Here is a 13481-nt window from a genome sequence, read left to right on the forward strand (position 1 = left end):
ATGTGCTGTCATATTCTTCAGTAGTATTCAGTAGTACTTTTGCATTTTTTTAACATCTACTATGCTTAACACGACCAAATAGACATTGTTTAAGAGTGAACTGCTATGAAGTAAATGGCTGTTTAAATTGACACAATTTACTTCAATTTGCTTCACATGCAATTTACTTTACACAATTTACTTCAAGACTGATTTGCTACATACTGCTGTGGCTCTGCTGCACGTGATAGCTTGTGAAGCTGTGGAAACTTTATCACCTAAAGAAGGTCTTGATCAGACATTTATTTCCATGTGGAACTTGTTTCCAGCAGGAAGCTGGACTACAAGGCTTTTTGAGTCCCTCTTACCCTGAGTAACTGATTTTTATCAAGTCTTTTAATTGCTTTTGACAAAGAAGTAGACATATATAGGCACAACTTTAGAAATTACTAACATGTCCTGGTAATTATATTTTTTGTAATACTGTGTAAGTGTGGAAAAATAACAGTTCCCTTTGTTCTGCCTTGGCAGTTGAACCATTTGGAAAAAAATCTTTGACTATACGAGATGAAAAATGCTTTATCAAAAGACTGGTTGCAAAGTTTGAATGACTGAAGATTGCTTTTTCGTACAGGAGCTTGTGATTGTGATAAGTTAAAAATTGATTTCTTTTCAGAATATTTTGAAAGTACCTTATTTGAAACTCATTCACTTTACCAGCACAGCACCAGTCACTAGTTAAAGGTTAGTCCAAACAATTGCTGTGAAATATGAAAGAAGTAATGAACTGTGTGTTTTTTATATCTTCTAGCTAAAAAGAAGAAGAAGCCAAAGCTCTTAAACAAGTTTGATAAGACCATTAAAGCTGAACTAGATGCTGCAGAAAAGCTACGTAAAAAAGTATGTTTCATGTTTCACTCAGGACTGTAGGCAGTGGATAAAAATGAATTAAAAAAAAAATAATTTAGAAAAAGGGAGAATCACCTTTAGATTACTTCCTGTGAAATTAGCTTTTTAAAATTAAGTATTCAGTGCATGTTTGTCCTTCAAGTTTCATTTCTGCTGGATAGTTTATCTTAAATTTTTTGAAGTTATAAGTGTAAGTCTGTTCCTTTGTGTTTGCTCGCCTTTAACCTTGAAAATATTTAGCCTGACTGTTGAATTCCTATCATCAAAACACTGCTTAAATTAATCATGTGGAATAGGGTTAGTTCTGTCCTATCACTGTTGTCCATTTGAGTACTGAAGTCAACTGTTATCAGAGAACTTTAATAATATAAGCATGTTAACACGGATCTCTCAGTAAGTGTTGACATGCTTTGTGAGCATTAGGTGCAAATCTTTGCAGCAGGCGTTGTTTCTGTTGGGATTCTACATGTGTCCCATGAGTGTCTGTGCTGCTCTTCAGCTGCCTAGAGCATCAAACAGATGTTCCTGCTTCTCACCAATGGCAGCAAGACCTTAACATCAATCAGTTGATCTTCGTAGTTCTGAATTTTAAAACTTGACTGTAAAAAAACAACCACCCCAGCAATAAACAAATTCTCTTCTGATGACTTCCAATTTTATTCTTTTATTAGAGTGTTTCAGAAAACAAGACCTCTGGAGGGATGTCCCTTTTCCAGATGTGAGATTAAAGAGTGAAGCAAGACTACGTGACAGTTAGACATGAGAGACCTTAAGTCTTTTGGGTGTAAATCTTGTAAAAACTTGCCTATGCCTCACAGGCAGTCATAGCATATGGAGAACAACTGCAGGTCTTCATTTTACCCTGGATTTGAGATGACCAAGTAATGAGAGATACTATTTTCAGTACAGTAAAATAAAAGCCATTTTAGTCATTACATGTGTTGGATTTTTCTTGATTTTCAGAAGACCGACTGTGCAGATTTAGCTTTACATTGCCACCCATACAGCCCTGGAGTTCCCGTAGGTCTATGACAGGGCTGAAGGGCTACTACAAAGAGAGCACTAACTTCAGGCTGCCTCTGTTGCTGATCTTCACCAGGAGCCTTGTTTACATGTTAGAATACAAAAATAAAAGGCATTTTCATGCTTCATGTTACTTAACCTGTTGGTAGATCAGAGAAAGGTGTGACAGAAACTTTTGATGAGCCCACAGGGTCAGCTGGCAGACTCTCTTTTCCTGCCTGTGTCTCTTAGTGAGTTGCAGACAATCATGCTTGTCTTGTAGAAAGCAGGATAAGTACAGCACAGTAACAACTCAGGCAGATGTAATATTTGAAGATAGCAAGACAGTTGTGTATAACAGACCACTCGTATTTATAAATCTGTAAGAGATGGAAGTGGCAGCAAGATCTGATGCCATATTTTGCCAAGCAGTGCTTAGCTCCTAAGTAATGATGCAGCTGGTTCTTCTCAACTTCCATCCTTATTGCTAATCAGCATCAGTCATGAAAATACCATAGTTACATTTGGGGTTTGTATGCATCAGAAAAGAGACACAGGTGTCCTGAGGGACATGGTTTCACAAAACATTGGAGGAAACAGCCATATGCGATGGATGAGTCTACAGTATTTCCCCTAGAAGAACTGTAGTTAAGATACTGCTTGTCATGTGAAGTACACAGAAAGGAAATTTCCACATAAGTCTAGAGCTTCCTTTCTGTTCTCTGTTATATTTGGTTTGGATTTTGCTATTAGCAATAGAATCTTTACATTTTTATGTAGACAGGTTATTGCTATTCCAGCATTTTTGCCAGTCCGGAAGGAGAAAGTGAGTAGAATAAAAGCAAAGCTCTTAATTTTAACCAAGGAAGATGGATAATATTGTTTCATAAAAATGCCAGCAAATTTGTCTTACACAAGCATGCAATCCTAACAAAAATATGAGTGAAAACTTTTAATTCAGTCTGTATTTGTTTTGTTTTGGTTTGTTTTTTTCATTGGGGAACCTAATGTGTTATTAGGTCAGCATTTTTATTAAATAGAATTGCTGATAAATATCTCTGCTTTCCAGGGAAAAGTTGAAGAAGCTCTAAGCGCCTTTGAAGCATTAGTGAATCAATATCCACAGAGTCCTCGAGCAAGATATGGGAAAGCACAGGTACTAAAAAAAAAAGCCATAAATGTTAAAAAAGAGAAAATAAACCCTTTTTTAACAAAACAGTCCTAAACCCCATTTGGGCTTCATTTGTAATTTTATGGATGTTTCCTAAGGAAAAAAAGAATTATGTGATCTGTCATATTGTATCTGTTTTAGTCCTCTATTCTTCTCCAGTTACTTTGGGAGTTTTGTCTAACTTTAGTCTAAAGGGGAGTATTGTAAATAACACAAAAATAAGATACATCCTATAGATCTCGTGAAAACTGTCTGATGAATGGTAAGAGATAAATCCCAACTAATGTCTCAGTGCAGGAACAACGGGCAGAACTTAGCTGTTAAATACTACTTGCTGCAGCTGGCGAATCAACACCTCAGTCGGCTCTGGGCTAAATGCTGCTTTTTGCTTAGTGGGAATAGGGAAGGGGATTTGGATTTTTTATAGAGAAAGTGTTAAAGGATAAAGAACACAAATTCTTAGGCAAGGAGGCTTAATTAGCTCTTTCTTGTGGAGTGAGTTCTGTTTCAGGTGTTTCCCTCCCCCCAAAAAATAAAAGGGCATCAGAGCATCAGAAAATAAGCTCAGCATTCATAGTACTTTTGAGCTGTGTTGGGAGAAGAGAATAATTCTTGTTTTTTCATAAATAGTAGAATAATCCCACTGCACTAGGTTTAATAAAAGTCTGCTTAAACTCATGTTAATCAAGATGAGCAAAATGAAGTGCTCACCGTGGAAGGGAATTGTGCTGTTATACAATTAATGAGGCACTTGAATTGGAATCACAACCAGTTTTCACTTGGTTATTAGGAGTCATGCTAACACCAGAGCCATGATGATCCGAACAACTATCACACAAACAATTGATACACAGCAGACTGAGTACTTCCGTGCTCTATGTAAGGGGATAGTCTGCTGAACTATTTGCCTTCTTACAGTAGGAGACCACTTTGGTTCATATAGGTGATGGACTTAACTCTGTTAAATTACACTTGTAATATTTACATTTTAAAAAATGATTCTGCTATCTAAGAAGATGTGCTTTCTGCCTTCTCATTAGCTTACTGCTTTTAGGGAGGAGGACAGATGATTGGGGCCAGCTGTGAAGCTTATTCTCATTCAGAATTCCCCCCTCAGTGATAGAACTTAATTTGTCCCTTTACAACAATTTGTAGTCGCCACCTACTACTTCAGTAGTGCTTAAAAGGCCATATAGACCAAGATCTGAAGTCATAATTAGCATATACTTTCTGGGAATGTATAAAAATAACTACAAATTCGTTTCCATTTTCAGTAGCCTTTGTAAGCTAATACTAGTCTTTTTACTGAACACTTATTATTGTGACTGATGACAATTTTATTGAATCCAGTACGTGTAAATGGAAGCTTTTTGGAGGGATGTGGAAGTCATAGCCCTCACTGAGATATGCATTGTTCTTAGGATTTACATTGTAACATATTGTTACTTTTAAGTGGGCATTTATACCAACACAGTGCATTCGGATTTGTTCTCTTTCATCACTAAGTGAAGGTAAAACTACAGAGAAGGGTAAGGGCCAGGAATTCGCCAGAAGAGTGTGCTGCTCCATTTCTGTGAACCATGAGCCAACACTACATGCTAATTTTGTAGATTTGATTTCTAATAAGACATGAGGATTAATTTTTCTGGATCTTTTAATAGCCTTAAAAGGCAACTGTTTTCCCCAAAGTTCTGCAAAAGATTTCATATTTAAAGTGTTTTTCAGAAATTTGAGCAATTCTTGGTTTGATTTCTGGAGCTATGCTTAGGCCAGATTAAAAATATTCTACGGAAGTCATTAACATCTTTAACGGTGAAAAGAACAGTATATTGGTCTTAAACCTCCTGTGATGACTTATAGCATCTATACTGGTGAATTTACGCAGATTTTATGCTGACAATTTTTGCTTTTTACTGTTCTTTGCCCTGCAATTCCCTCAAAAAAAAAAAAAAAAGGCAAATTTTGTGGTGACTGTACATCAGAAAAATAAATTATCGCTTAAAACTGATTTCTGAAGTTAACTCTGAAAACCGTCTGATCAGGTGTTTGCCTGAGTAACACTATTGTTTGTTATTTCTCGTACTCAATTCCCAAGTAGCTCAAGGAAAGAAAGGACAGAAGTACTAAAAGATTCCAGATACTTCATATAGCATGTACAGCTGACACAGTTGAAGCTGTTTCATTAATGTGCATGACTGATACAACAGTGATTTTAGATAGGCCAATAAGAGCTTTTGCACCTGTGGTGCTTGTGATTTATCTACACCTTGCTCTGCTAATTGACTAAAGAAGGAACATAAGCCAATACAAATAAAAGTATATGGGAAGAATGCATTAAACACATGAAAATGCATGTATTTCTGTGAACAATTCAGAGTAACTCTTTAAAAATTCAGCATTTGAGATATAGTCTTATTTTTTTTGGCTGTGGAAACAGATTATGAAAATGCCATACCAGAGGTGAAATCAGTCATAGCTTCCATGAGCTTCACTGAAATTGTAATTTCACAGTAGAGATCTCATATATCCTCTGCTCTGCTCCTGAACTTGTTGAACAAATTTAAGTTCTGAAGGAGTTGTAGGGTAGATACTCTATCAACATATGCAGGAATAAAGCCAGTTCCTAATTTGTTTTCTAAGAAAGAGTGCAAATAAATTCATGTCAGAATCAATGAACAAAATATTTGTTGATATGTTTTGATCTGCCTCTTGCTCCAGTGTGAGACTTAGCATACAAATAATCCATAGGCAACAATTTACATTTCTTCCGTATTATTAAAACTGATTGCTTCATTTAGTTTTGAAAGCAGAAATTAATGATTTATACAAATATTAACCAAAAATTTGTGTTAGTGCATGTTTTAGTTGAAAAATTTCTGATACTTACACTTTCAAACAGTTTGCAGAAACAAGAATTAGCAGTCATTCTAATCTGCCTTACCAAAAAGTACAACCAAATCAGTTTTCCATTGTTATGCCAAATTTGTATATTTTAAAGATAATTCTAAAATTATTCCCATAGTCTAACATTTGCATACTTTGCCTTTTAAGAAAACAAAGTTATTTTTAAGACTAATGGATTATTATGTGTTCTAACAATGAGTTTGTGATTCTTTCTAGTCGGAAGATGACTTAGCTGAGAAAATGAGAAGTAACGAGATGCTTCAAAAAGCTATCAACACCTATGATGAGGTGGTCAGTCTGCCTAATGTCCCTTCAGATCTGATAAAACTGAGCTTGAAACGAGAAGCAGACAGGCAGCAGTTTCTTGGTAAGATGTGAAGAGTGGCATAAGAATTATGAAAGTGTAAGCGAGACTTTCAAAAGATTGCTAAGGACTTAAAAGTGCCAATTCAATTGAATTTTCAGTAGGGTTTGTGTTCCTAATCTCTTAAATGGTTATGAAAAATATTTGAAATGTTATAAAATTTTTCTGGGGAAGTAATATATATAATTGCTTGTATGATAATAGTGCCTGTAGACAACAGTGCACTAGATGCTATGGCAAGCTTTGATGGGAGGTGGTGAAAAATTTTTATTGACACAGAAAGAAGAAAATGTTTGTCTTTTTCTACTGAAGATGAGGGAAATTATGAGGAAATTAATGGCATATGCAGAGTAAACATACCTAGAATAAACCTTCACTGAGCACAGAGAAGAACAGAACTGAACTTAGGGATAGATCTCGATTCTGTGATGTATGAGGCACAGACAACTTTGGTGGCGAAAAAGAATTCTGTTCTCATGGGTTGGATTATAATATCAACTTGTTTTGATCTTGCTGTTCCTCAGCAAGACCTCACCTAAGAAATCAAGGAACCTACTTAATTTTAAGCATGTAAATCATGATTAATTTCATAGCAGGAATATAGTAGAACTATTGCTCATAATGAATTTAATGACTTAATCAGTTAAGACTAAGTTTATTTTGATATCTACCTAGTTTTCTTGAGCTCTTGGACATCTGTGTATGAAAGAGCAACTAAAGCTTAAATACTGCTGTTACTGCTACACTATGAATGATTCTCCACTAGAGGCTACCATAACACTGCATGATGGGCATCTGCAGTGATTTCCTGAAATAGTCCTTCTATGGCCACACCCCCAGTAACAACCAAGCAGCTGAACACACTCCTGACTGCACAAGTGTTTTCCAAGTTCTGCTTCTTGGTTGTTAGTGAAAGTAGAACACCTGGCTCTGATTTGTATTTTCTCAGGTGTTGTGTAAGCATCTTACTGCTGTTACTCATACCTGTAGTTGTAATCAAGTCTTGTTCAACCAAATTAGGTCGTATGAGGGGTTCCCTGGTTACTCTACAGAAATTAGTTCAGCTGTTTCCCAGTGATACTTCAATCAAGAATGACCTTGGTGTTGGCTACCTCTTGATAGGAGATAACAGCAATGCCAAGAAAGTGTATGAAGAGGTGAGTTTTCATCCGAGGAAAAGTATTATTTGCATTCATATGTTCATTCTAAAGATTGCTTGCTTTTTACTTTTTTAGTTGTTAAACAGTTTGCCTGTCAGGTTTTGAAGGGTTAAGATATGTATGATTATTTTCTAGTGCAGTTCTTAATTGTTTTCTAATTTCAATTCAGATTTCCTGATACTGTCATGCTAAATGTTTTTGCTTATAGAGAAATGCCTATACCTTCTGGTAGACAGATTTGGAATATACTTGAAAACACATATAGATGTAATCCATAGTATATAAAAAACATCTTATCTGCAAGACATGGAAAGCAAAAGTAAGCTTGTTTCTTCACAGGAACACTGTCTTTAACCATGTGATGAAGCAATTAAGTACTCACACAGCTATTTAGCCTTTGTTTTTATCATTATTTTTGTAGGCAACCTAAATTCTGTTTTTCTTTCATGGGGCTTGTGATGTGGACAGTTCATTGGATTCATATTCCTGTCTTATACTATGGTTATCAGGCTGGGGAAACTTCAGTGCCAGGAAAGGCCACTCTGCTCCTGTGATCTAGAAAACCTGTTAACATCTGGAAATTCTCTGACAGATGTGGAGCTTGATGTCATGGGCAGAGCACAAGCTGTCAGAACCTGATCTAGTCCAACCCACCTGCTAAAGCAGGTACACCTGAAGTAAATTGCACAGGAATGTGTCCAGGTGGGTCTTGAATGTCTCCAGAGAAGGAGACTCCACAACCTCCCTGGGCAGCCTGTTCCAGTGTTCTGGCAAACTCAAAGTAAAGAAGTTTCTCCTCATATTCAGATAGAACCTCCTGTGCTTCAGTCTGTGCCTGTTACCCCTCCATCCTATCATTGGGCACCACTGAAAGGAGTCTGGTCCCATCCTCTTGACAGCCATCCTGGAGATATTTACATTGATGAGACCCCTCTCAGCCTTCTCTTCTCCAGGCTGAACAGACCCAGCTCTCTTGGTCTTTCTTCTGACAGTGAGGCTGACTGGCCTGTAGTTTTCTGGATGGTCCTTCTTGCCTTTTTTGAAGAGCAGAATGACACTGGCTTTCCTCCAGTCCTCGGGCACCTCTCCTGTTCTCCAGGACCTTTCAAAGATGATGGAGAGTGGCTTTGCTATAACATCTGCCAACTCTCTCAGAACTCGTGGGTGCATCCCCCTCAGGACCCATGGATTTCGCAGAATCACAGAATGTTAGGGATTGGAAGTGACCTCAAAAGATCATCTAGTCCAACCCCCCTGCCGGAGCAGGAACACCTGGATGATGTTATGCAGGAAGGCGTCCACGTGAGTTTTGCATGTCTCCAGAGAAGGAGACTCCACAACCTCCCTGGGCAGCCTGTTCCAGTGTTCTGTCACCCTCACTGAGAAGAAGTTTCTTCTCATATTTAAGTGGAACCTCCTGTGTTCCAGTTTGAACCCATTGCCTCTTGTCTTATCATTGGTTGTCACTGAGAAAAGCCTGGCTCCATTCTCGTGACACTTATCCTTCAGATATTTATAAACATTAATGAGGTCACCCCTCAGTCTCCACTTCTCCAAGCTAAAGAGACCCAGCTCCCTCAGCCTTTCCTCATAAAGGAGACGCTTCACTCCCTTAATCATCTTTGTGGCTCTGCGCTGGACTCTCTCCAGCAGTTCCCTGTCCTTCTTGAACTGAGGGGCCCAGAACTGGACACAATATTCCAGATGTGGTCTCACCAGGGCAGAGTAGAGGGGGAGGAGAACCTCTCTTGACCTACTAACCACATCCCTTCTAATACACACCAGGATGCAATTGGCTTTCTTGACCACAAGGGCACAGTGCTGGCTCGTGGTGCATGTCCAGTTTGAGTAGACGATCTTTACCTGTTGTTCCTTAACTAAGGGAAAGTCTTCCTTCTATGAGACTTTCTCTTCTGTTTCTAGGGTCTGGGATACCTGAGGGCTGGTCTTAGCAGTAAAGAAGCGAAGAAGGCATTCACTAACTCTGCCTTCTCTGTATCATCTGTCACTGGGGCACCCTCCTCATTCAGCAGTGGACCTGATGATCTTGTTGATGTTGGCACACTTGTTGCAATGCTTGTTTAATACAGACGTGGTACCGTAATCAGCTGGTTATTTAGACTGGAGAACAGTCAGCATGATTAGTGCCATCTCCTGAGAACAAAAGTCCAGTTTTCCATACCCCATATCTGGAAGTCTGAGTGGATTCTCATCCCAGGTGGTTTCTCAAAGACAAGGAGGATGTTCATCTGCATGGTTGGAAGCAGGAGCCAAACCCTGATAATACCTTTTTTTTTTTTCTTTCAAGCTTTTCTGGTAGTCTCAGATGTTGCTTTGCTACTCTGGCTACTTTGTAGGTCCCTCCATAAAACATTTAAGTTAAATAATTTTGACTTGCTGTAAAAATTTCTCAGAAGATTGGAAACATCAGCTTTTAAATATGGAATACCTTAACCAAACCTGCTTCTGAAGCTGCAAGGAACTTGAAGAGAACCAAAAACATACTCCTTTTGGGCAAGTTTTTCCTTTGCAATTTTTCAGTTTTTTGCTGCTAACAATGCAGCTGTAAGAATTTCTCAGTGTTGTAATCGCGGGACTTTGTATAAATATAAGAAGGTAATGAGTTTGCTATGTGATTACTTTGATATTTAGTTTTATATACTTCAGATTTCAAATATCTGCAGATTATGATAAAGTACAGTGGGAGAGAACTTTATAAGACCAGTTGCTCTGCCAGTAGCAGCATTTTGGCCTGCCGTGCTGAGGCATGTCTGCATGGCTCTGTGCAGCATCATACGGATGCGCATAAGCCAGCTCTGATTGAGCTATTTCAGGTACCAAAAGCAGAATATCCACATTAACACAGTACTCTACCCTGGCTAATTAACCACTGATAGCCCCAGAGGTTAATTTCTATGTTCATGATTAATATTTAATAGGCTATGAGCAGTTTAGTAAAACTTATTTCTAAACATAATTAATATTGCATGCAGCAACAGCAGCAGAGTAATACAATTTACATTAAATACTTCCAGTGTAATTTCTGCTGATTGTATCTCTTCACTTCTCTTTAGGGGCTCTGAATGTAGATCATTCCTTAATGCAACTCGGCATGGTTTAAATGAACCGTAATACAGAAAATTCTACCCTGTCTTAATTAATCAGATAGCTTTATCCTATAGTTAAAGGAACTGTAAAGAAATTTTATGGCTAATAAATATTTCTGTCAGTCATTTCAGTCCACCCTGCAGGTACAGATTCTTGGATCAAAATTATGCCTTTTGACTACAGCATTCAGTGTATAAGATGCATAAGGTGGTAGTGTATTCTTAAACTAGGAAGCAAGCTCATCCTTACTATGGCTTGCTGAGTTCACTTTTTGCTAATAATATATCTTATTATGCACTTCAGATAGATTCTCAAATTGATTATTCCTTCATAGTAGCTCTTTCCTGCAAAAATAAGTGAAATGCTGCTATTTTAAACTCATAACACTTTATACCCACATTGTGCTGATTTTGGTTTTGTTTGGATGTAGTTTGTATATAATAAGTTTTGAGAAAGCAGAGAAATTGGCCCCGAGAACTTATGGTTTTCATTGTAATTATTTTGATTGAAAAATTAGTTTAAACAGTGATTGGAAAAGGCAGAGGGAAATGACTATAATGTATGCAGACATTTTATCCTTGGCATAAGTTTAGTAGCTTCAAAAATGGATTTGGGCAAAATAAATTGCTCATCTGTCCATTGTTTTGTAGACACTCAGCAGCTATCAGCCTCTGTAATTTCAATGACTGACAGGCTCTTGTGATGATCCTCAGAGACTGAGGGTCTGTCCTGAGAAGACCATCCACCTTTATTTTAAGGAGAGAAGGAAGTGTAACAACAGATTAACTTGACCATGTAATTGATATTGGGTAGAGGCATGAATGATATTGAATATCTATATCACAGAAATGTAGAACTGTAAAGTAAATAAAAATGTTTTTAAATTTTCCCCTTGGCTGAGACAGACTAAACGCACTTAAGCTATCTCAGTGATGTTGGAGGCACACGTTTCAGAACTCAGACCAGCCAGCTTCACATCTCCTTTCCCTGAAACACTCCCCCATGCACTGATCCTTGCCTACAGCTGTCCCTGTACTCACAAATCTTTGTCTTGCACAGTCCTCATAAAATATCCATCTCTGAATATTCACTTATGAGTTTCCCTTTCCTGCAAAATTAAGCCAGGTTGTAACTCAGACGTTACATAAATCTTGTTCAGGGTACAAAATCTCTTAGCTTAATTTAGCACACTAGGTCTTGGTCTCGGTCAAAGGGTGCAGCACACAACTATACAAGAATAATTTATCCATCACCTTCTAGTGTGAAAGTACATTGAACCACTGCTGCACTAGACCTTGCATTACCTTCTTTCTCTTGGCCAGGAAAGTGTAAGATCTTCCAAAGAGTGCTCAAGTTGACCTTTGTGCTGAGAATGCCCTTTGCGCTCCAGGGTTTCCACAGTCCCATCATGTGATGCAGGTGTTATTTTACAGCATCTTTTCAAATTGTAGTCACTATGCTTCAAAGCATAGTGTATTTTCTCTTGCCAAGACTAGTTTGACACTGGTAGAAACCTATCTAATTTTTAACTGTTCGGAGTATATTTCTATGCTATGCTTCCCATGACTGTGGTGTAGACTTTTTCAAGAGCAGCTGGTTTTGTTCAGATTAGTCAAACCTGGGATAGGTAACTTAAGCGTTAATGAAGAGTATTAATTCTGTAATGTAGCATGCTGTACTTCAAGAGAGGGTGGAGAAGGACAGACAAATAAAAAATAAAGTAATTCAGAGATTCCAGCTGGAATAATTTTACTTCTGAGATTTTAAGGTTTGGCTTGTAATAGATTTTTCTGAAGAAGCACAAAAGTGAATCAGGAAAAGAAAGTATGGCCAAGCCAAGAATTTAACTCTGAGTCAGCCATGGAAGAAAATGCCACTGTATCACTAAATAGTAGTAATGTACACAAGTTTGTTAATTTGCATAGATCCATACACGAGTATTTAATTCATTTGCTCTCAAACAGGTTTTAAGCCTGGCTCCAGATGATGGCTTTGCCAAAGTACATTATGGCTTCATCCTGAAGGCAGAAAACAAGATAGCAGAGAGCATACCCTATCTAAAGGTAATTTTCTTTTATCACCCCCAGTAAATGTTTTACCGGTAAAAAAATACATTGGAATGTATAAATCATGTCAGGCTAGAGGCATACTAATTACAAATCACAGTTTAAGGTACTTGTTGGAGTTATATTGTTATATCACTGCCTATGAACTGGAACAAGCCAGTACATTGAGACTCATCAATTCTTAAACATCAAGTATTTGTTTTATTAGTGGTTATCTAACAGCTGTGAGCCTCAAATTGTTTTGGGGTTGGCAGTATACTGCAAACTTAAGGTTCCTGAAAGATCCAGAGGAGGCTTGTGTGTACCTCTGAGTGATTGAGAAGGAATACTACAAAATAAAACCTTAATCCAGCTTTCTAAAATGCTTGTGTATATGTTTATAGGGTCAGAGGCAAATGTCTATCTCTGAATACACCTTTGTCTTGGAGGGACTGAGGGGAGAGACCATGGGATTTGGAAAACCCAATAACATTTCACAATGGCTTTTTACCAAAGCATTGTATTCATTCAGCCTAAGTTCGAGGTTACCATGGTGGTTATATTCTGTAGCCAATTTCATAGCCTTTCTCTTGCATAGTATTGACAGCCTATATGCAGCAATCAAGTGAACTCTTTTAGAAGTCCTATTGAAGTTTCTCTTATACTTTTTTTTTTTTTTTTATAAGGAAGGACTGGAGTCTGGTGACCCTGGCACAGATGATGGACGCTTTTATTTTCATCTGGGTGATGCCTTGCAGAGAATGGGAGACAAAGATGTACGTGTTTAACATGTTTTTGCTTTAAAGTTTAAACCAATGAGGGACAGCAGAATCCCAGAA

General features: G+C 37.7%; 1 protein-coding gene across 5 annotated transcripts in view; it reads left to right on the top strand.

The window, feature by feature from the left end:
• Positions 1–13481, top strand: part of ASPH (aspartate beta-hydroxylase) — a 110473-nt gene that overhangs the window by 71324 nt on the left and 25668 nt on the right. For all 5 annotated transcript variants that reach the window (XM_065831451.2, XM_065831450.2, XM_065831452.2 and 2 more), the window contains 6 exons: positions 791–879; positions 2960–3046; positions 6182–6332; positions 7350–7486; positions 12562–12660; positions 13329–13418. In XM_065831451.2, the coding sequence (XP_065687523.1) occupies positions 791–879; positions 2960–3046; positions 6182–6332; positions 7350–7486; positions 12562–12660; positions 13329–13418 (653 nt within the window). The remainder of the gene's footprint in view (positions 1–790; positions 880–2959; positions 3047–6181; positions 6333–7349; positions 7487–12561; positions 12661–13328; positions 13419–13481) is intronic.

This window comes from Patagioenas fasciata, chromosome 2, assembly GCF_037038585.1.
Source record: "Patagioenas fasciata isolate bPatFas1 chromosome 2, bPatFas1.hap1, whole genome shotgun sequence".
In the NCBI taxonomy this organism is placed as follows: domain Eukaryota; kingdom Metazoa; phylum Chordata; class Aves; order Columbiformes; family Columbidae; genus Patagioenas; species Patagioenas fasciata.